Source organism: Pseudophryne corroboree, chromosome 1 (assembly GCF_028390025.1).
Source record: "Pseudophryne corroboree isolate aPseCor3 chromosome 1, aPseCor3.hap2, whole genome shotgun sequence".
Classification (NCBI taxonomy): domain Eukaryota; kingdom Metazoa; phylum Chordata; class Amphibia; order Anura; family Myobatrachidae; genus Pseudophryne; species Pseudophryne corroboree.
The window spans coordinates 125,982,272-126,004,687 of NC_086444.1; the positions used below are offsets into that span (position 1 = coordinate 125,982,272).

At 45.0% G+C, this 22,416-nt stretch overlaps 1 protein-coding gene across 2 annotated transcripts in view; it reads right to left on the reverse strand.

Annotated features, from left to right (window-relative positions):
* PDE4D (phosphodiesterase 4D) overlaps window positions 1-18,274 on the reverse strand; it is a 1,020,783-nt gene extending 1,002,509 nt beyond the window's left edge. Inside the window, exon 1 of one of the 2 annotated variants that reach the window (XM_063962730.1) lies at window positions 17,702-18,264. In XM_063962730.1, the coding sequence (XP_063818800.1) occupies window positions 17,702-17,976 (275 nt within the window). In that variant the 5' untranslated portion in view covers window positions 17,977-18,264. Of the gene's footprint in view, window positions 1-17,701 lie in introns of both variants that reach the window. The other variant, XM_063962810.1, reaches the window with a different exon arrangement.
* Window positions 18,275-22,416: the final 4,142 nt, after the last annotated feature.

The window sequence follows — 22,416 nt, forward strand, 5'->3', positions numbered from 1 at the left end:
ACCTGGACGAGAGAAAGCTTTCTGGACACAAGTTATACTTTCAGATATTTTTTAATGGACTCAGGCTAAGTGCACTAGTGTTCCTGGCATTGCCCTCACATGCAAAAAAGTAGATTTTGTGTGGACTTGATATTTGCATTTGACTGAGAGGCCAAAAGGTGCATATACAGTACATGACTTTCCCTGGTTAGGAGACTGAAAAGATTTTCTCCTTGCAAAACGACTGGACCTGTTCTCAGAGGTAAGAGATCTGGTATGAGGTCAGGGAGACGCCGGGTGATCGCGGAGGACAGATCTTATCGGTAGAGCTGTCCTTCACAATGCTAAGCGCATATGCAAGTACATATGCGCTTAGCATCGTGACAAATGGCGACGATGCCATTTAGTACATTCCGCCCACTGTATGAGAGTGACAGATGTAACCAAAACGTTCCCAGTTTCTCCTCAAGCCCGTATTTCTTTTAAAACCTAGGAGAACCAGTATTTAATAAGAAAGTTCTATATTCTGTAACTAATGAATGGAGTTCCAGCTGTACCACAGTCTTGTGAACTTATGCACAGGCAGGTCCCAAATGTAAAACCAGAATACGAGTGAACTCTAATTACTGCTAATTATGCGTATTTACGTAAAATTAAATGCACTTTTTAATGAGCTATTAAATAGTTACATATATTCCATACATATTCCATGAGTACTTCAACTTCCTGCAGCCGGAGGTTGCCGCACATAACTGGGACCTCGCTCTCTAGATCTCCTGCTTCTTAACCAAAAGTGAAAATTGCATTTTAATGAAAACTGACTGGAAAACTTTCAGATGGCCTCCTGAGAATGGCTACATCAATTAAGCCCAGTGAGATTTCTGCCACAGGAGGAGGAAAATAGGATAGTTTAATGAGAAACCTCAATGAACTCCTCTGTAATACTTTATCACAAATTAGCATAGCGTGATCCCTATTTCTGAGGAAAAAGCGGGCACATCTCCTGCCATCCCAGATGTCTTATCCATCTCACTTAACTCCATGTGCACTTACGTCTGTACATACAGTACTCCATTTGTCAGATCTCGGAATTCTACTGACATGATGGTGAAATGTGATGAGAGTGATCTGTCAAAAACAGATTTAAAGTGGCAAAATTTATAAAGGTAAAACCACAGTGTTTTTGCATTTAAAAATGTCTGCTTTAAATCAGATTCTGATGGAAGGTACTCGAAAGGGTTATTACTGTAGCATTGTTTTTATGCTATACAGGTTGAGTATCCCATATCCAAATATTCCGAAATACAGACTTTTTTGAGTGAGAGTGAGATAGTGAAACCTTTGTTCTTTGATGGCTCAATGTACACAAAGTTAAAAAAATATTGTATTAAATGACCTTCAGGCTGTGTGTCTAAGATGTATATAAAACATAAATGAATTGTGTGAATGTACACACACTTTGTTTAATGCACAAAGTTATTAAAAATATTGGCTAAAATTAACTTCAGGCTGTGTGTATAAGGTGTATACTGTATGTAACATAAATGCATTCTGTGCTTAGATTTAGGTCCCATCACCATGATATCTCATTATGGTGTCCAATTATCCCAAAATACAGAAAAATCCGATATCCAAAATACCTCTGGTCCCAAGCATTTTGGATAAGGGATACTCAACCAGTATTGTGGTTTTCTGTACAACTGGATATGCAAAAGGAAATACGGTCCTAAAAGATTTATGGGTGTTGTATGGAAGGTCAACAGTAACTAGGTCGACAGGGTCTTTAGGTCGACAGGTCAAAAGGGCAACATGAGGTTTTTATGTTATTTTGGTGTCGTTTTCTTCATAGAGTGACCGGGAACCCCAATTAGTGCACAGCGTTCGCTCGCCATGCTTCGGGCATGGTGCCTTCGCTTCGCTCGGCACAGATTACCATTCCAATCGTAGTCCACGTTGATCGTTAAGTATGAAAAGGTTCCAAAAAAGAAAAAAATTGTGAAAAACTCATGTCGACCTTTTGACCTGTCGACCTAGAACATGTCAACCTAAAGACCCTGTCGACCTAGTTACTGTCGACCTAGAGACCGGATCCCAAGATTTATACCTTCACTTCTCCATAAATGTTTCAAGTATCTATTCATGTAAAAAACGAAGCATGAACTGTTACTTATCACATCAGTTCAATGCGATATATAGGCATGGTAATTAGCAATTCATGTATACTCACCTCTCAGTTGATGCGATCAGTATCCCGGGGTCCAGCGGTGAGGTCTTCTTCTGCGGTCCCCTCTGCGGTGATTGGAGTCAGCTGGAGGCTCCCTCTGCGCATTGCCACCAGCTAAGCTCTCAGGAGGCTGCAGAGGCTACTGGGAGGTCAGGGAGCGCAGCCAGCGGGAGTTACCGCACAGCAGGTCAGATTGAGCCATCCTGGGATGGTGAATCTGAACTCCATGGAGAAGCGTTCCTTCATAGATTGCAGTCACCATACAAAACTATGGTGGCACGGAGTGGGGGGTGCCGCTGGAGAAGTCAGGAACATCTCCACGGTAACACATTCTGTGAATAATCCAAAGCAAAGAAAAGCGCAGTTTTCAGCAAAACAGGGCTTTACTCTGCTTTATGAGCAGACCACTCAATGATTATACGAACAATAGCACGGTAGTTCCAAGCATGATATGGCTCAAATAGATTTGATTGGTGGTTCAGGGGAGGGGCAGTGTGCAGCAAAGGGCCCTACACACTGGCTGATGTGTGCAGCCGATATGAACAGTTTCATTCAGCAATGAACGAGAAATTGTTCATATCTTTGAGTGTGTAGACACCAACGATGCGCGGCCCCGCAGTTGTTCATCGTTGGTGGTTGGCTCATTTATATCTGCAAGCCAATATGAACAATGGCCCTCATTCAGAGTTGTTCGCTCGCAAGCTGCTTTTAGCAGCTTTGCACACGCTAAGCCGCCGCCTACTGGGAGTGAATCTTAGCTTATCAAAATTGCGAACGAAAGATTCGCAATATTGCGAAAAGACTTCTCTGTGCAGTTTCTAAATAGCTCGAGACTTACTCTGCCAATGCGATCAGTTCAGTGCTTGTCGTTCCTGGTTTGACGTCACAAACACACCCAGCGTTCGGCCAGACACTCCTCCGTTTCTCCAGCCACTCCCGCGTTTTTCCCAGAAACGGTAGCGTTTTTTCAAACACTCCCATGAAACGACCAGTTTCCGCCCAGAAACACCCACTTCCTGTCAATCACATTACGATCACCAGAACGAAGAAAAAACCTCGTAATGCCGTGAGTAAAATTCCTGACTGCATAGCAAATTTACTTGGCGCAGTCGCAGTGCGAACATTGCGCATGCGCAGTTAGCGGAAAATCGCTGCGATGTGAAGAAAATTACCGAGCGAACAACTCGGAATGACCACCCATATCGTCCATATTAGCATGCAGGGCTATGGGGCCGGGTGACCCCAATCACACAGGAACACACTACATAGATCTGCTCAGTCACTCACAATGCTGACTATTTCTCTGACAATCATTTTACAAGTGTCATACCCAGGATTAGAACCCACAACCTATTACACTGGAAACATGCACCTTACTTTATAGAGCTATTTGCTCCTGTATAGGAAGCTTGATAATTCTAACTATATGAAGTTACTTGTAATTGTCAGAGAACTAACTTCATAAAGTTAAAATTCTCATGCTCCAATAGTAAGGTGCTTGCTTCCAGTGTAATAGGTTGTGGGTTCTAACCCTGGGTATGATACTCGTAAAATGTGTATCTTTAATAAAAAGGGTGTGACCTGTAATGTGCAGGGACCAGTGGTAGAGACGGAAATGGGAGAGATAACGGCGGCTGTCTAAAAATTTACTTAACTGAACGGATGAGAGGTGCCCCCCTCAGAGCAGGAGCCCGGCAGCAGCTGACTCCATTGCTCCCACAGTTACGCATCTGAAGTCACCACTGAGGACACCGCTGCGGTTGGCACCAGGTAAGTTGCTGCTACACCATCAAGGACATTTTTTCAACGTTCGAACATGTCAGCATTTCAGCAGGGTCAACATGCTGAACATGTCATAAGGGGAGGGCCCTAAACTGCACACCATAACTACACGTAATGGGAGGTGCTACCCTGCTGAGACATTTAGTGCCACACACAAAGAGAAAGAATGCAGGTGCATTATTCAAACATTAGTAAATAGAATTGTAATACATTCTGCAATAAATTTTGCAATTCAATTAAGCTATTTTGTATAATCTTGGCCAAAATTTTTGGCTTAACCACCATGTCGACATCATGATTACCGACCTAGCACCACTCCCTCTGTTCTGTATAAATGCAGATATATTCACCTTTTTGGAAACATTAGCTAATATAGAATAATCTATCTACCGGCATTTCTATTACAATTGCCTTCCAATAAAACAAGCTGGATATATGAACTAGTTTATACACACCTTTCCTGCACCTTTATAAACAGCAGCCTGACATAATAATAGTACTACAATATCCTGTGTCGTGCAGAATACATTGCTCTTGTAATATTGGCTCCTTGCTGTCAATGCTACTTCACATATGCATATGCATAGCCATGCAGTAGGTGACTGACCTGACATGCTCTGTGCTGCTAACATTCTAATGCTCTGATTAGCTACTGTACAGCTTCTTTTAGCTTTACACAGTTTAACTACTTTTTCAACATAATGTATGCAGCAAGCTTTGAGGAATTGGTACTATGACCCTAAACACACACAGTAATGACTATAATACCAAACACCGCTAATCATAATAATTATAATAAACCCTGCAATGTAACATATAGTAAAATTGAGGTGCTTAGCATAATTTCGGCCAAAACTATGGGCCAACTAACCGCGACGAGGTGACCTCATTTGGTAGGTTCCTAACATTCTAAGGTTCAAGTCCGGAGCAAGAGACCCCCAAATGCATCATACTAGTGAAAAGTAGCAATTAAAGTGTTAATGGTATTACATTAGAAAGAACCAACAGCTATGTGTTGCAAGTGTTATACAGGTGAAAGGAAATAGTGTCAAAAAGTGTTACATTGAAAAAAAAAGAAGCAATTTAGGCACTAAAAAAAAATGCTATTTGAAGTGTTACAATATAATGCCCCAAAGGGACATCATCCTGTAACACTTAATACAACTCTTTTAGCATTTACATTGTTGTTGTTTTTTTAACCAATGTAACACTCTTTTACACTCATATTATTTCCTTTCAACTATATAACCTTTACTTTAAACAAAATGGCTGACGCTTTGAGCTACTATATATTTGCACTTTGCAGCAAAGTTTGTGTACTAGCAAACAACATTCTACTTATTTATATCAGCACAGCGCAAAATAAAAATGTTAATTGTGCCTTTGAAAAAAACATCAATAAACTATGTTTAGAAAATACACATTTAATTCTATGATTGCAATGTCTATTAAGCAATCAGAGATTGCAGAAAGGAACAACCAATCTCATTTATTATAAAGAGAATGTCATGTGTTCTTAAATACTGGGGCTTATAAAATCAAACATTGGGGCTTATAAAATCAAATATTCTGTGCAATAACACACCAAGAAGAAAATCTGAAATGCATAAGCAATTATGTATACACAGAATGTTGACATAAGATAACCATTTGCTTTTCATTTAGTTATATAATAATATTTGAAATATGACATACTGTAGTTATAGCTCTTGCTACATTAAAGGGCCCTACACACTTGAAGATTTCCCTTAACGATATGAATGTTCTCGTTCATTAATGAACGAGTACTCGTTCATATCGTTCAGTGTGTAGGCACCAACGATGAACGATGCACGGCCCCGCGCTTGTTCATCGTTGGTGCTGGGTCGCTTATGCATGCAGGCCAATATGGACAATCTCGTCCATATTAGCATGCACTGCTATGGAGCCGGGTGACGGGGGGAGTGAAGAAATGTCACTCCCCCCGTCACATCCCCCCCCCCGCCGCCGTGTCGGCCGTATCCGCTGTCGGGCAGCTCGGTGGCGGATCACAGAGTGTGTAGGGGGCTTCAGAATTACAGAACACAATTTCAAGCACATTAAATGGTCTAACCTCGATAAAAGTCGAATTATTTATCATGTAAGAACAGATAACTAGACTGCGTGCTGCTCTCAATAGAACAATGTTTCCAAGAACTCTAGAGAAATGTTTTGAAATGAAACGGTTATAGAACTGTCAGAGTCACTTGTGGTATAGTAGCTGTTTAACCTCTCTCTTATCGTCTATTTCAGTATATGTTGGTATTGAATATTGCTGCAATTTTTGAAAGTACGTACACATAAATACTAAAGAATTAAAAATGAAGGGATCTATAATGTGACAGTGATCACATTATAGATCAAATGGAAGCCGTGGCTGACATCACTGGGCAAAACAGGGAGCTGCAAGGATATAGCCACTCTATAGACTGTTGAAGGTACCCTACTACTGGTGTTTTAGGACACATCCTGCTCTTGGACTTTGGAACACCAAGGGGTATATTTATCAACTAATATTGATACATGATATCCCACAAAACACCACTTTTATGGCTGTACTTGAAAATATTAAGTATGACCTTGAAGTACCATGGGGGAACCGCAGCAGATGGTCCCTCCATTTCTGACAGCAGCCGCAACCCCAAAGATTTGTATGGGGACTGCAAAGCTGTCAGAATTACCATGATCCGGAATGCTTCGCTTGGCACTGTCAGTTGATACTATCTTTAGATGGATTTAGGCTGTTTGTAGCCTATGGGCTAGGTTCCGTAGAATTTTTCGGGATATGGATCTGTAGGGTCCTTCCTCTCTGCACATGCACCAACCGACATCAGCGCATGCGCAGCTGGCCAAAATAGAAAGCAAAGTGATTGCATACGAGATCTGTCTACTTGTACGGATTGCTGGGATGGGATTGGAGCCCCTGTCCTGGCAGCTCAGTTAGAACCCTTTCAGGCCGCCAGCTATGAACACGGATTATTGGCACGAGAGCGCATAACCCGTGTTCATGTGCAGTCCTAAAGGTGCCAGGGGAAAAAGACCGGGTGGAGCGACCCGAAATTTCAACCCTGGCAGTGAGCAGGGGTGAACTTGAGTTCAACTCAGCTCGCAGTGCGGTGTGAACAGGAGTCGGGTCGATGAAACCCATTTCCCATTCACTGTGTGTGTATGGGCAGCGCTTGGAGATCATGTGATCTCCAAGTGCCTCCCCCCCTGCCGAGTCACCACTGACGTCACCAACCCGGCAATATGCCAGGTTGCAGACAGCGGCGGCGGAGCGCCCGAGGCGGGTCGCACCCTGGGAGCTCCCGTGTCAGTCTCCCAAGTGCCACCCGCCTCAGGCAGTGTGAAAGGGATATAACAATACATTTAGGCAAATACTGTAAGGAGTGTAAGGATTCCTTATTGCTATGAATTGCGGTGATAAGGAATCCTCCTTAACGGGGGCTGATCACATATTTTAATAAATATGATCCAGATCCAGTGTATAAACTCCCAGTGGTGTCTGCCTCCTGCCCTGCTCTCACCTTGGTTTCTTTGTTCATTTTGCTACTAAACTCATCTACTGGTGGTAGCATTTGACACCTGAACAACAGAAAGATGCTCTAGGGGTCCATTTATCAAACTCTGGGGCAGATGTATTAACCTGGAGAAGGCATAAGGAAGTGATAAACCAGTGATATGTGCAAGGTGATAAAGGCACCAGCCAATCAGCTCCAATATGTAAATTAACAGTTAGAATCTGATTGGCTGCTGCCTTCATCACCCTGCACATATCACTGCTTTATCACTTCCTTATACCTTCTCCAGGTTAATACATCTGCCCCAACATTTGAGGCCATTTTCCCCAAAAACACCATTTCTCAGGGGTTAGCCGCAAATATTAAGTATCCTTGGAATGCTGCGATCCCTCCATTCCCGCCAGCAGCTGCATCCCCCACAGGTTTGTCATGCTGCCGTATTGACCAATATACGGAATACGAAGCGATATTGGCGCCCGCAGCTACTACCATCAGGACGGTGGGATGTATTACCTGTGCCATATAATACATCCCGCCCATATGATCGCATATTGCTAATAAAACGCCCAGATCACACTGAATATGCAATCGATAAGAGGGTCCCTTTTATTACAACTTGTAGCATGGAGGAAATCTGTACTGCTCTCCTTGCTGTAATCTTAAACTTAATCCTGGCCTTGTAAAAGGAATTCCTTCATCATCTCAAGTCAAAGTTTAAAGGTATCTCCTTTATGCAAATGAATGTGTACGTGATATCCACACGCAGCTTGTGGAATAAATCTGAAGAATCCTACAAACTGTACAATATTAGATTTATTCACAGTAAACCCCATTTCTTTTCTCCCACTGGCATATTCTCTTCCAGTTGTTATTGACCACTGACTTTAAGGCCTTATTCAGATTTGTTGGCAAACCAAGAAAGCACACTAATGGGCAAAACCATGCTGCAGGTGGGGCAGATGTAACATGTGCAGAGAGAGTTAGATTTGGGTGCAATCTAAAATTGCCGTGTAAAAATAAAGCAGCCAGTATTTACCCTGCACAGAAACAATATAACCCACCCAAATATAAATTTTCCTCCACACCCCCTGCATATACCCACTATGGTATAAAGTACAAAAGGGGGAAATGTATCAAACTTTATAAAGAGTGGACAAGTGGCGGAGTTGCCCAATCTGCTTCTAGCTAGCAGTTATCATGTACTTTCTATCAAACGACACAGTTTAACTTACTGTATACACTTGTCCACTTTTTGATGTTGCGGTAGTGGTGTGACAGTGTTACAGCATTCGGACAGCACTTTAATTTGTTTATTAAGCCCTGTACTACAGTATAACAACACAGAGGTCTGCAAACTTCACACAGGATGACATCTCTAGCAGGGCTGGGTATGTGTGACCGGCGGTCAGGAGACCACTGATCACAATACAGACGGCGGGATCCCGGCTGTTGGATGGCTGTATTCAGGTGTGGACGCAATGAGTATCGGTCACCTGCATTGCGCATGGTGGAGGGGATGCGGCATTAGGAGGGGAGTGGGACAGGAAACGCAGGCATATCATGCCCGTTTTCGGGGTGGCCGGATGACGTCGCCTGCGTTTCCTGGGACGGGAAACATGCCTGGCTGCGTATAAATGGGCTTTCTGCAATGTGATAACAATTGAATTGCGATTGCATCGCTGGGCAGCGCTACACGTGCTGGGCAGCCGTGTCCTGTGCTGGGCGGCGCTACACATGCTGGGAAGCCGTGTCCTGTGCTGGGCGGCGCTACACGTGCTGGGAAGCCGTGTCCTGTGCTGGGCGGCGCTACACGTGCTGGGAAGCCGTGTCCTGTGCTGGGCGGCGCTACACGTGCTGGGAAGCCGTGTCCTGTGCTGGGCGGCGCTACACGTGCTGGGAAGCCGTGTCCTGTGCTGGGCGGCGCTACACGTGCTGGGAAGCCGTGTCCTGTGTTGGGCGGCGCTACACATGCTGGGAAGCCGTGTCCTGTGCTGGGCGGCGCTACACATGCTGGGAAGCCGTGTCCTGTGCTGGGCGGCGCTACACATGCTGGGAAGCCGTGTCCTGTGCTGGGCGGCGCTACACATGCTGGGAAGCCGTGTCCTGTGCTGGGCGGCGCTACACATGCTGGGAAGCCGTGTCCTGTGCTGGGCAGCGCTACACATGCTGGGAAGCCGTGTCCTGTGCTGGGCGGCGCTACACATGCTGGGAAGCCGTGTCCTGTGCTGGGCAGCCCCCCAGCATGCAATTGTATAAGCAGCAGTTACTTAGCCCCTTCTTCATGCTGACCATATGCTTTCACTGTATAAGAACTTTCCCTTTCTGAGACCAGGGTATTCCATTGCATTGGAATTTGCAATCTGAGGTGTGCGACGAATAGTGTCTCAAAATACAAATTGGCAGTAACCCACAGAAACTAATTAAAAACTGTAAATGAAAATGTGGGATTGGTTTACTAGCTGAATATAATGCAAATCTGCACCTGTGAATAAATGCAGTAAATCATACTTAGGGCGGGATGCATCAAGCACAAGCCTAGCAGTGTCTGATAACGCTGTATTTGTGTACAACTGTGGCTAAAATCACAATGGACAGCTGTCCCGATAAGAACTGTCCTTTGCGATATAAGGGTTTACGAGATCATGATCCAGGATTCCTCCTACCATGTGCAGCCGTCGTTAGAGCACGCACAAGCCGCGGGGGACACTGGGAGGGACCCCGCTTAGGGAACAATGTGGAGAGAAGGCCGTAGGCTTCTATTAGGCAAAGCATATACGAGTATAAATGGTGTTGCCTATTGGGTCCAAGCACCGTTTTCGGAGCCTGTCGCATATGGGGAATGCTGTATTTTCTGAGGTTTGACCACGTTTGCCATGGATGCATCCAACCCTAATGGTGCGTACACACGGTGCGATTTCGGCTTATGGCCAATATCGGCTAGAAACTGCCCGGAGGTATGAGCACCCAATCTAGCCAATATCGGCCCTGCCTGCACAGTCTGTTTATTCTTACGATGCCGATCCTGCGGGAGCGCACATTGGCATCGCAAGAGCATACACATGGTGCGATTTGCTCTAACTTTTCTTAGGATTTTGAATATCTATCAAATCGCACCGTGTGTACGCACCATTAGACTGAAATACTGGCGTACGCACAGCATTACTAAGCAGCAACTGCCTGGTGGCATCATGACTATGCAGTATAATAGCACACTATAAGGTTGATTCTGAGATAGGAGCAAAGCAAATAAGAGCAAGTAACTTTCAGTATGATTTACAAGGGGACGGGATGGCCGGCTGTCAATATCCCGACAGCGGCATCCCCTCCACCTGAATGCCGTCAGCGAGGCGAGCGCAAAGAGTCCCCTTGCGGGTCTGGTGGCTCGCTGCGCTCACCACAGGATCTATTCTCACTCTATGGGTGTCGTGGACACCCATAAGAGGGAACAGTCTTGTTCCGCCGGGATTCTGGATGGGGGCATTGTCGGCTGTCGGGATTCCAGCGTAGGCATCCTGACCGCCGGGATCCCGACAGACGGAGAAATTAAACGCATCCTCTGCAGGTGGGGCAGATATAAAATGTTTAGAGAGATTCAGGCATGAGAGGGGTGTCAAACTCAAGTTTAAATTGCAGTGTATACATATAGCTGCCTTTCAGTCGAAAAATATTGCAGTGTACACATCCCGCGGTCCTGCGCATTAGCGCGTGGTATGGGTATTTACGGTAAAGTTTGTGAACGCATGGAAAGCTATCAAAACACATTACATATTTAATCCAAATAGTGCACAATGTACACATAGCCTCCCTGCACCACATCAGAAAATAACAGCAGTTTAAATGGTTTCAGAACAAAGGGATTCACCTTTACAGAATAGGAGGGGACAGAACAAGGTTATAAGGTGGCGTTTGGTATCCAGCTGAAGGGTATTTTAAGGGTAACATTCCGGTGTTGGTTTGAGAAAGATTGCATGTTCCTGCGAATAGTTATGTGCAGGAGCAGAATATAGATATAAACTGTATATTATGTATGCGGCGGGAATCCAGAGGAGACCACCCACAAGAGCAGTTGGGAAAGACATCGCCTACCTATTCAAACCGACCTATGACCTCTCCTGTACTGTAAATGTGCATTCCTGTGTCCAATGGACAAAGAGATTACAGTATCTATTGTATTGCTTTTTGGAAGAATTGTATAAAGAGAGCCTACTGCAGGCCTGGTCAGACTCAAGACTCACAACGTTATCTATCAGATGACGGAGGACCGGACCGGGTAGCGCAAGCGAATACACTCACGTATGTAACATTGAATGTAGCCATTTACTCTGTTATATTGTATTGTATTATTTGTATTGTAACCCCCTTTCAGCAATAATACTCTGTGGTGTCGGAACCCAGCGGTTTAATTACAATCTGGTGTCGTGTCTTCATTGCCCTGCTAAGGTTTAAAGTGTATTATCATTGCATTGCATTGCTATAAAAGGTTTAAAGTGTATCTCTGGGTGTGTACGCGCTGTGAGTACTTTGTACCGTCAGCGCGGCGTTTGTACGCTAAGTCCGTACACAGCACAGGACTTTGTACGCTAATAGCGTACAAAGTACGTAGAGTGTGTATTAAGTACAGCGGCCGCAGCGGCTCCAGGGTAAAGTGTATTTAAGGTGTGTTTAAGGTATAGCTTTCATTCCTAAGGATAAATCAGCATTATCACTGCCCAGCATGTGTGGGCTACATGCAAATGCAGCCAATATTTACCCTGCATGCAAAAATAATAAATGTATTTGATCCCTTGCATTGCAGCCTGGTATGTCCACCTTTGAATCAGAGGTTTGCTAATGCTGCAGCTGATGGGATTCCTATTGAAACGCTCACTGCAAATCCACATTTGGCTAGTCACACCCCTGTATCTACCAAGGACTCCCACTAAAATTTACTCTGCGTCTGATTTTGTTCTGCGACTTCTGATGATAACCATGAGGATGCATGCACACTGCGGCTTGGAAGCATGTGCAGACTGAAACCATTGCCCACTTACGCCTGATGCCACAACTACAAATATTTCCACCTCTGAATCAGGCCCAAAGTTATTTTTATTTTATTTTTTTATTTACTCAGGATCTAAATATAGTGGCAGATTTTACAACAAGTGATGTTCTTGTTATCACTCGTTACGAATGCTGCTCCAGCCAATCAGCTCCTGGCATTTTTTAAACACATGACAGTTGGGAGCGGATTGGTTGGAGCACCATTCAGCATTCGGAACGAGTTATAACAGAAATATCACTCATTGTTAAATCTGCCCATAATTAGAAATGTAAAAGTATGTTTTTAACTACAAACTTAAATCAATAAAATGGGTACATCACTGTACAATGCATTACAATGGGAATATAATTCAGGGGGCAAAGTCTTTCTCATAATTAGGAGGAAGTGGACTGGCTCCATGAAGCACTTTGCAGACATCAAAGTGAGACTATTCACATTTACTTATTATATATTTTATGTTTGTGCCACTGCTATTGCATCCTGTCCCCACGCGAGGTCATTGTGTTGATAGTGTAAAGTTTTATATATTTTTAATATCCTTAACTGTGAGAAAGACTTTACCAGGAGCTTTATAATTAAGGGGCCCTACTCACTTGGCGATGTGCCGCCGAGGTGCCCGACGGCCGATACGGCCGACGAGCGACCCGGCGGCGGGGGGGCAGTGACGTTTCTTCACTCCCCCCGTCACGCGGCTGCATTGAAGTGCAGGCAAATATGGACGAGATCGTCCATATTGGCCTGCATGCACAGCCAACGGGAGACCAGCGATGAACGAGCGCGGGGACGCGCATCGTTCATCGCTTAAGTCTCCACACTGAAAGATATGAACGAGTTCTCGTTCATTTATGAACGAGATCGTTCATATCTTTCAGAATATCGCCAAGTGTGTAGGGCCTATAAGGATTGGATCCTAAACATGTTACATTGTTGTTTATACAGTTAAAATTATTTTATCATCAGAACTAGATGGACATTCGAACAGGTTAGGATCATTTAAGGCGCACACGAGTACAGAATCTGACCACTGGTTGTATTCCATTAGCACTCAAAGTTTTACCTCAGACAACATTCGCTTTATTTTTATTAATTTAATTTACTGTCACTGTCAGCACAGCATATTTACCCAACAGAGGTACATGCTTTTACAGACACTGGGCCTAATTCAGACCTGATCACAGCAGCAAAATCTTTCTCTAATGGGCAAAACCATGTGCACTGCAGGGAGGGGGGGGGGGGGGGGGCAGATATAACATGTGCATAGAAAGAGTTAGATTTGGGTGGGTTATTTTGTTTCTATGCAGAGATAATACTGGCTGCTATTTTTACACTGCAATTAGGATGTCAGTTTGAACACATCCCACTCACATCTAATACCCCGTTCACATTGCCAGTGCCGGGTCATACCCGGGAATTGGATACGGGTCCTTACCGCTTGTGACTCGGCATTGGATGAATATGAATGGGGTGGCTTATGCCGGGTCAGGTTGCTATACAGGGGCGGGGGCTGAGACAGCGCGCTGGAGAGGAGATCATCTCCGCACCGCCTCTCCCTATGCTGTGATCGGGTGCCGAGTTGCATCGATCGGGTAACCCGTTCACACTGTGCCTGACCCGGTAATTGCCTGGGAATAACCCTTCTTTATTCCAGAGTTGAATTACCGGGTCAGGCAACCCAGGAATTCGGCAGTGACCCATTCACAATGCACATCGACCAGTGTCGATCCGGCAAAATACTAGGTTGATACTGGGTTTTTTGTGCAGTGTGAACGGGGTATAACTCTTTCTGCACGTTATATCTGTCCCACCTGCAGTGCACATGGTTATGCCCATTAGAGAAAAATGTTGCTGCTGCGATCAGGTCTGAATTAGAACCACTGTTGCATTATTCTGCAGTGGATTGCATCTCTTACACTCCTTTCAGGCCGCCAGCAATCACCCGGGTTAAAAGGGGCCAGTTGAAATAATACGGGTTGAGCGACTCTGTATTTCAACTTGGGTAGGGAGCAGGGTTGAACATGGGTTTAACCAGGCTTGCGGTGCGGTGTTGAACGGGTAAGCCGGGTCGATGCGACCCGGAACTCGTTCACACCACAGCAGGAGGCGGTGCTTGGAGATCATCTCATCTCCAAGCGTAGCTTCCGGACGCGCCGGTGGAGATGTTACCACCCGGGCAATAAGCAGAGTTGGACTGTCTATCTGAAAGGGGCCTGAACCGGGTCACAGCCAGGAAGGAACCGCGTAAAAATTCTGGATGCGACCCGGGTTATGCGGTGTTAAAGAGGTATTACTGTCCGCTAGGTCTTTTACTTGTAATCAGTGATCTAAAGTTTGAAGAAACTAAAATAATTTAGTCCGACTTTGTTGTAAGCGTAATTGCGTACATTCGCCACTTCCATTACAGCAGCCTGCACTGTACTGCAAGATCATACAAGTCTTTAGTAAGACATGGGCAAGACACTGGTCAGATTCCAGAACTACGCAGAATGCTATAGTGTTGTCCTGACAACAGCAAAGCATAGAACCACAAATTGCCAGGATGTCTCAGGTGGCGTTACTATAACAACTGATAGAATCTTTCAGACAGAAGTATAAGGGTATGTGCACCAGATTGATTTTTTGGTACAGAGTCCATGCTAATGTGCAATGATCATACGCTCCTTTCTTTATGTTCATTTTTGACAAACACTTCATGTTTTCCACAGCTATTAAATGTTCAAATGTGCGTTTTTTTTTATTTAGATTAATCTGATCTACACAGCAATATCTTTATTTGACATTCAAGTTTACCACTAGTATAACTGATCTTAACAAGCAGACATTTAAACATTATCAAAATTATATATACTGTAGATCGGGGCTGGCCAAACTGGTCATCGAGCTCTACCAACAGTTCATGTTTTCCAGGCCTCCTGGAGATCTGTAGAATTGTGAGTTAGGAATGAATGCAGCACATCTTAATTAGTAATGACTACACCTGTGCACTAGCTAGGTGGTCTGGAAAATGTGAACTGTTGGTAGATCTCGAGGACTGGTTTGACCAGCCCTGCTGATAGATAGATAGATAGATAGATAGATAGATAGATAGATAGATAGATAGATAGATAGATAGATAGATAGATAGATAGATAGATAGAAATATTTAATTGTGTTAAAGTGATGAAAGATCGCGGGCGCAATTCAATTGTTGTTTTTTTTGGGGGGGGGGGGGTTAGAGCTCATCACGCCCATGAAGCTCAAGTTTAGCTGCATAAAGCAGTACTCTGTTTGGGCGCCACCTACTGGCTGCCGGCGAAACAACATTTGAATTCATCCCACAGATTCAATTGTTTTGGGTGTCTAATTTTTCCATCTAAACAGGACTATATAGATGCCCCAAACAAGTCACAGTTCAATTGGTATTTGGGTGCCCATGCATATCGCGCATGTCGCTCCCAAACAGACTGGTTTTAGATTCGTAAAACAGCTAAACCTGTCTAAAGTCCTGCTTTGGGCGGGTGCCCATAGTGCCAACTTAACGCACAATTCTTCTGGCACCTCAGGAGGCTGCAAGAAGAAATGTCACCCCTGTGGTCGCCAGGTGTCTAAACGGAGCAACAATTGTATTGCTCCGTTTTGCGCCCCATAGTGGTAAGAGCAGTGTAAAACAATTGAATCAGCCCCATAGATAGATAACCTTTGGTTTCTGCCACCCAGCTGCTTACTTGTGTTATGACCGCTAATGCAGCAATGTGTAGAAACCATGTACCTGTCCTGCATTGTCTTGTACTATAAGTAGCTGTTTTCCTGTTCTGCCAATATGCTTATGTAGTGTGTGTGTGTGTGTGTGTGTGTGTGTGTGTGTGTGTGTGTGTGTGATATATATATAAAAATCATGCCAAATCCAGTTCATAAGGAGACTATAAATGATAATGCATTCACCATTAAGAATAGAAACTTCCTAGTTATGTAGATAAAAAAAGTGATATTGCCATAAACCTCTGAAACTTCCCAGGTTTGCACAGTGTTGGGGAAAATGTTGTTGCTACATGAATTCCACTAATGAAGCAAACATTTTGGAGTGCGCAGTGTGTAAGGCTACAGTACATGTCAGTAATTATTACAACTATAAAAAGAAATAAAATGCATTAGCCACATTTTCATATCTCCCCCCTCCAATGAAGATAGATAGATAGATAGATAGATAGATAGATAGATAGATAGATAGATAGATAGATAGATAGATAGATAGATCCGGTGAGCTCCTCACCTAGATACAGTACAACTACAAGACTTAAGGCCCGTACACACTGGTTGATATATCGGCCGTTCTCTTGAACGGCCGATATATCGCGGGACCGTCGGCCAGTGTGTACGGCCGATACGTCTGTGAACTCCGTCGTTCACAGACGTATCGCGTCGGCCGCGCAGCACAGCCGACGGCCAATATATCTACTGATATATTGGCGCGTCGCTGTCCGTACACATGCTGCGGCGGCCGGAGGTGATTGACAGCTGAACTGGGCGGGCGTCTGTACACGCCCGCCCAGTTCATGACGTCAGTACCCGACGGATCGGGCAGTGTGTATGCTGAACACACTGCTCGATCCGTCCATAGATATATCTGCAGATCAATTGATCTGCAGATATATCTATTAGTGTGTACCCACCTTTAGAGTACTGCCTATGCTTTTCGATTGTTTATATTAATATTCCAACGTTTCAAATGTCTAATTTGTCTAATTAAATTTTTTCATGGCACAATACAAAGGATCTTTGCACCACTCTGTAAAAGAATTGTATAAATACACACGTGTGTGTGTGTGTGTATATACACACATGCATACTCAGACCTGTACTCTTCCACATCTGCACAATATACAGAACATGTGTCATGACTCTACTAATCATTTACAATAGAACTATCCAGGTTAACCCTTCCCGCCAGGGCATCTCACCATGCATGCATACTGTATTTGCACAATGACATAATGTGACATGTCTCACCCTGCAATAACACATGGCAATAACACATAGCAGCTGATGTTTGAACTTGTGAAGGACAGGGCACACACAGGACAGGGCACACACACACACACCTAGGGCAGAGAGCGCTGCACCCCACCCGGGGACACGCTGCCAGCAGCCCGCTCTCCTTACCATGTATGTGCCACGGTGAAGCGCCTCTGCTTGGGTATATTACTGTTCAGCAGCATCCTGCGGAGGAGCCGGGGAGAGTTCCTGGGGGAGATGATAGGGGACAGCCGGGGAGACACCGTGGACTTCCTGGCGGCTCTGGGCTTCTCATGCTGCAACAGGTTCTCCCGCAGAGTCTTCACCAGGTCCTCGTTGAGCCAGGGGTTGGGGCAGTGGGCTTCGTCCACTTCGGGCACTGCCAGGGTGTCGGCCACTTGCTGCTGAGCCATGTCTTCCATGGAGTGTGAGTGCGAGACACGGAGTGCTCCTCTCACTTTACTCTGCCTGCAACATTGTGTCCATTCCCTGCGTGCGCTGCAGCCACTGATCTGGTAACGCAGAGTAATAACTCCTGCCAGTCACACATATCACACATCAGCACTCCTCTCCTCCTCACAGGCTCCCCAGCAGGAGATCGCTCCCTGGCTGTGCACACGCCCGGACACAAGCTGCGTTAGCACTGCGCTCCACTCATGGGACTCCTGCACTGCAGAGGCGCCGGTGCCCTGTACACACGCGTACAGAGCACTGCGCCTATGTACTACACACTACCGCTTATAGACAAGGCAGCTTGTCCCACCCCCTGCAGCCTTCCGCTCTGCTGTAGGTGCAGGTGGGCAGCTACAAGCCACCTTCTCATTTATTGATAGTTCCACCATAAATTATTACTTCTGTAACCTGTAGAGCACTGCAGTGCTGGCAGCTGCTGGTGATACCTGGTCTGTGCAGCACAGCAAACCCGGCAGCAACCAAATCTGCCCCAGTTTTGCAGGCAACCCTGCAGCACACTGTAATCATCATTATATTTATACAGTTCTTTTGGTGGAATACAACAAAGGGTGTTTTCGGGAATAAGCTGCAAATGTGTATTAATAAACGGGCCCCATAGAGTAATAGAAATGTCACTTTTCTGTCTTCATTCCTTCAGTCTTGGAATGTGTCAGCTGGTTCTAAAAATTACTTTATTTTAAAATGCTAGGTCTGATTGGGACCCTCTCCAAATGTGGCAGTATCAGTGGTCACATGGTGTGGTCGGAATACAATATGAATGTCTGTCTGTGTTCAGAGTTGGTTGCATCCGTGTGTTGGCACCGCACTCCTCCATAGGTTTGTGAAAGCCGCCATCATCGCTGTCAGTGCAGACTGACCCACAGAACACTTATTCTAAGTGCGAACAACCAGCTGCCGCACATTTGCACCCAGTGAGCCTTAAATCGAGTTCTGTAGATCTCTGACCCGTAAATGCTCTGATTTACGTGCGCAGGCTCCAATGTAACACAGGCCCTCATTCCGAGTTTCTCGCTCTCTAGCTATTTTTTGCAGAGCAGCGATCAGATAGTCGCCGCCTATGAAGGTGGGCCCCTCTCAGCTCTGGGCCCCATAGCAGATGCACTCCCTGCACCTATGGTAGCTACGCCCCTTGTATATATCACATGTAACTGTGACAGTTAAGGTGTGCCCCTCTCAGCTCTGGGCCCCATAGCAGATGCACTCCCTGCACCTATGGTAGCTACGCCCCTTGTATATTACACATGTAACTGTGGCAGTGAATTGGGCCCCTCTCAGCTCTGGGCCCCATAGCAGATGCACTCCCTGCACCTATGGTAGCTACGCCCCTTGTATATTACACATGTAACTGTGGCAGTGAAGGTGGGCCCCTCTCAGCTCTGGGCCCCATAGCAGGTGCACTCCCTGTACCTATGGTAGCTACACCCCTTGTATATTACACATGTAACTGTGACAGTGAAGGTGGGCCCCTCTCAGCTCTGGGCCCCATAGCAGATGCACTCCCTGCACCTATGGTAGCTACGCTCCTTGTATATTACACATGTAACTGTGGCAGTGAAGGTGGGCCCCTCTCAGCTCTGGGCCCCATAGCAGATGCACTCCCTGCACCTATGGTAGCTATGCCCCTTGTATATTAAACATGTAACTGTGACAGTGAAGGTGGGCCCCTCTCAGCTCTGGGCCCCATAGCAGATGCACTCCCTGCACCCATGGTAGCCACGCCCCTTGTATATTAAACATGTAACTGTGACAGTGAAGGTGGGCCCCTCTCAGCTCTGGGCCCCATGGCAGATACACTCCCTGCACTTGGTAGCTACGCCATTGTGCATATGTATGTCTGGGCAACATTAGACTGTGTCTACGATTTAAGACTATAGATTTTAGATAATCTTGTTTGAGATGGTAGGGTTAGATTATGCAATGGGAAAACAAGTACACCCCTCCCTCCCCCTTCCCCACCCCACCCCACCCCACAAGAGAAAAAGACCACTTGCACCTGCTTTCTCCAGCTGAGGTGTCAGTGCGGTAACAGGTGGCAGTGTTCCCTGTGACATCACAATGACACACCCAGCCCCAAGGAACGGAGCTGCCAGCTCTGGGAAGTAGAGCTCTGTCCGAAGCGTCTTCTTGGAAACTCCCGTCTTCTTGGAAACTCCAGGTTGCTCTGCAGGTGCGCTACTGGCTGCCGTTCCAGGCACCCTGTAAGCCACATGCAGGTGCCATAAGGCATTGACGACATAGCTCGCACACCCCTAGTTGCGGCCCTGCAGTGTGGCATGCATAAGACAGCCATGACAGCACTGCTATCAGTGTGGTGCAAATCAATACCACACCCAATCCTCTGTTGAAGGATGAAAAGCTCTTCTATAGTATATGTACAGTATGTAGCACTTGGGGGAATGCAAACTTACAAATCAGCAGGCACCCTGTGGCTGGTACCCACTGTGATCAGGGCATAGATAAGGGGCGCAACCCAGAGCTGGATTAAGGCTTCGGGGGGCCTGGGGTACTTACGACAGGGGGGCCCTAAGATTTAAAATTAAAATCATAGCGTCTTCAATCACTACAAAGAAAATTACAATTAGGTTGTAACTTTGAAAGAATCTTTCAGACTAATCCATCTTAAAAGGAATATTTATTATTACAAGTTGAGTATCCCTTATCCAAAATGCTTGGGACTAGAAGTATTTTGGAGAACGGATTTTTCCGTATTTTGGAATAATTGCATACCATGAGATATCATGGTGATGGGACCCATGTCTAAGCACAGAATGCATTTACGTTTCATATACACCTTATACACACAGCCTGAAGGTAGTTTTAGCCAATATTTTTTATAACTTTGTGCATTGAACAAAGTGTGTGTACATTCACACAATTCATTTATGTTTCATATACACCTTATACACACAGCCTGAAGGTCATTTAATACAATATTTTTAATAACTTTGAGTATTAAAATATTTGGATATGGGATACTCAAACTGTATTTAATATTTTACACAAAAACAAATCACATGGTGTAATCTAATTTCTCCCTAGTTCCTAATAAAAGTAGATATAATACACCCCAGAGAAATAAAATGAAACATAATGGTATGACCACTGGCTGGTACTGACTGTCCGATACGGCATAACCCTGAGTCATAGCTGCCGCTGCACCCTATCAATACTTACACTTCCCCAACCTATCCTTGACCTAGTGGCGGAACTAGAGAGTGGTGGGCTTTGGTGCAAAATTCACATTACACCACACAGTATGAGTCAAAATAAACATTTCACCACACGATATGAGACGAAATTCACATTACGTCACATGGTATGAGCCAAAATTCACATTACGTCACATGGTATGAGCCAAAATTCACATTTCGTCACACGGTATGAGCCAAAATTTACATTATGCCACACAGCAAGAGAAAATATTCACATTACGTCACACAGTATGAGCCGAAATTTACATTACGCCACACAGTATATGCCAAAATTTACATTACACCACACAGTATGAGCCAAAATGTACATTGCGCCACACACCAAGAGATAAATTTCACATTACGCCACACTGTATGAGCCGCAATTCACATTACGCCACACTGTATGAGCCGCAATTCACATTACGCCACACTGTATGAGCCGCCATTCACATTACGCCAGACTGTATGAGCCGCAATTCACGGTAGGAGCCAAAGTTTACATTACGCCATGCTTTATGAGATAAAATTCACATTACGCCACACGGTATGAACCAAAATTTACATTATGTCACACGGTATGAGCCAAAATTCACATTACGCCACGTGCGAATGAGCAGCTGCGGCCCGGCCTGAATAGACCCCATAGTACCCCCCAAACAAATTATATAATACACAGTGCCCCCAAACACATTATGTGACACATAGTGCCCCTCCAAATACATTATATAACACACATTATACATTACTTGTGGGTGCAGTCTTGTTCACATGTGTGTTCCGGTAGCAATTGCTGCTGACAAATGTACTCTCTACTGCCCCTGCAGCGGCATGTCTGTCGCCGGGCCGGCCGATCAGGCATAGCGGGCAAGTGTAGAGAGAGAAGGGTCGGGTGGATGAGACATACTGTATATATATATATATATATATATATACACATATATACATATATATATATACATACATATATATACTTATATATATATATATATATACATATATATAGCTATCTATCTATCTGTACGGTGTAGCTGGCACTCAATTACAAAGACATATGACCGGGGTGCCCTCCTTCAAGTATGCAAGGTGAATGGCCTGCGATGGTGGGAGACAGAAATCCACTGCCCCCGTGTCACAAAACCAGACGGCACTCCACGGATTTAGTGAAAAAAATAAATGTTTATAAATAAAACGACA